At 63.7% G+C, this 1,676-nt stretch overlaps 1 protein-coding gene across 1 annotated transcript in view; it reads left to right on the top strand.

Annotated features, from left to right (window-relative positions):
* Nucleotides 1-906: 906 nt before the first annotated feature.
* FANCA (Fanconi anemia, complementation group A) overlaps nt 907-1,676 on the top strand; it is a 44,049-nt gene continuing 43,279 nt past the window's right edge. Inside the window, exons 1-2 of the mRNA XM_006902866.1 lie at nt 907-985; nt 1,462-1,571. Coding sequence (XP_006902928.1) covers nt 907-985; nt 1,462-1,571 — 189 coding nt within the window. The remainder of the gene's footprint in view (nt 986-1,461; nt 1,572-1,676) is intronic.

Below are 1,676 nucleotides of genomic sequence, written 5' to 3'. Positions count from 1 at the left end.
CTTAGAAAGGGCAGATGGGGCCTCAGGGATGGGTGTATGGAACTCAAATAGGAGTCCTTCCTGGTGGAGTGGGTGGGCCAGTGGGGTGGTTAGGTGAGCCGGCAGACATAATAGGTGAGCTGTGGGGAGGAAGAGAGAGCCATGAGGGGTTTAGGGGGAGCAAGTGGGCAAGCAGGTAGGCGTCCATGGGAACAGGTGGTCAGTGGGGAGAGATCTAGGGAGAATAGGTGGGCCTTTGGGGTCAGGAGGAGAAGATAGACAGTAGGGAGGAGGCCAGGTAGGTAGGTGGGTGGCAGGGAGAGGTCCAGGGAGGGCAGGTTGGCCGTGGGGAGGGGGTCAGGAGGGGCAAATGGACTAGGAAGGGCCCAGAGGAAACAGGTGGACAGCAGGGAGAATCAGGAGCGGGCAGGTGGGCGGCAGGGACAGGATGCCCACATAAGGGGGTGCGGGCCATTCCCGAATGACCATTTCTCTTAATGCTCTGGTTTTGAGACGGCAGAGGGAAGGGACAAGTAGAAATTGCAAAATTGAGTTTCCTTCCTTCCCTTGACAACTGCCCAGTTGAACATTGGCTCTGGGCCTATCTGGCCCGATTGGCTGGCCTGGGTCAGTGAAGACACGATGGTTTTGCAGCACACCCTCTGGTTCGTCAGACTGAGTCCTCGTCACCAGCGCTGGGTCATTCATTCTCAGCAGGAATTACACCCAGGCGGGTAGTAAGTAACCCTGAGCCGTGCGCGGGAGCCCCGCCCTCCTGACGCCATCAAGCGAGCCAAGGCGGAGCCCCGCCCCCGAAGGCGTGGCCGGGAGGCCCCAGCCAATGGGCGTGCGCGTCTGCCGCGGCCAATAGGAAGGCAGCGCGGGCTCGTGCGAGGCGCGCCGCCGCCAGGCTTCCGGGCTCTGGTCATGGCCGCGTCGCGAGTCTCCGCGGTGTCCTCGGACCAGGGTCCGCGCGCCCTCCGGAGGTCCTGGTCCGAGCTGCTGGGTACGTGGGCGCCCAGGCCGAGGACCCGGCCCCGTGCACCCTTTACCCGGCTCCTTCCTCTCTCGTCCGCGGGCCTCCAGTTCCCCCCATTCCCACCTCTGTAGTCCCGGAGAACGGTTCCGCGTCCCTCTTCCTCAAACCAGTACTTTGGGAAGCACAGAGAGTTTTGTCCTAACTGCCGGCCCAGTTGCGCCTCAACCTTAGGGGTTCGCTGAGTCATTTAGCGAGCCCGGATTTTGCGGGTCTCCCGAGCCCCGCTCTCCTTTCGTGACCCTGACGTGTGTTGGGCTGTGCGTTTTGGGGAGCCTCCCTGGGGACCCCGCCGGGGTGCACGCTGTCCCTGTGCGGCCTCCAGCGGAGCACCTGGTGGCTCGAACCGCGCGCCGTGGGGATGGCAGCGCGGCTTCTTGGCCGAGGCCCGAGCCCCTGGACATTGTGAGCAGGGCATGATTGGTGACATGTCTTCCCTCTCCCAGCGGGAAGAGCTAAGAGGCAGAGATTCGGTCCCGAAAGGAGCCCGACGTTAAAGGCAGCGGCGGTGCGCCTGCTGAGGAGCCATCAGGACGTGGATGGCCTTCTGCTCGAGGTACACGGAGCCTGGCTTGTGCTTGCAGGGCGGAGAGCCCCCGCGGGGCGATCCCGACCACCCAGGGCTTCACAGGGAGGTCAGGGAGCACAGGTCGTGGTGGGG

The sequence above is a fragment of the Elephantulus edwardii genome, unplaced genomic scaffold (assembly GCF_000299155.1).
Source record: "Elephantulus edwardii isolate Elephantulus edwardi_28Jun2011 unplaced genomic scaffold, EleEdw1.0 scaffold00463, whole genome shotgun sequence".
NCBI lineage: Eukaryota > Metazoa > Chordata > Mammalia > Macroscelidea > Macroscelididae > Elephantulus > Elephantulus edwardii.
This window is presented reverse-complemented; position numbering and strand designations above follow the sequence as displayed.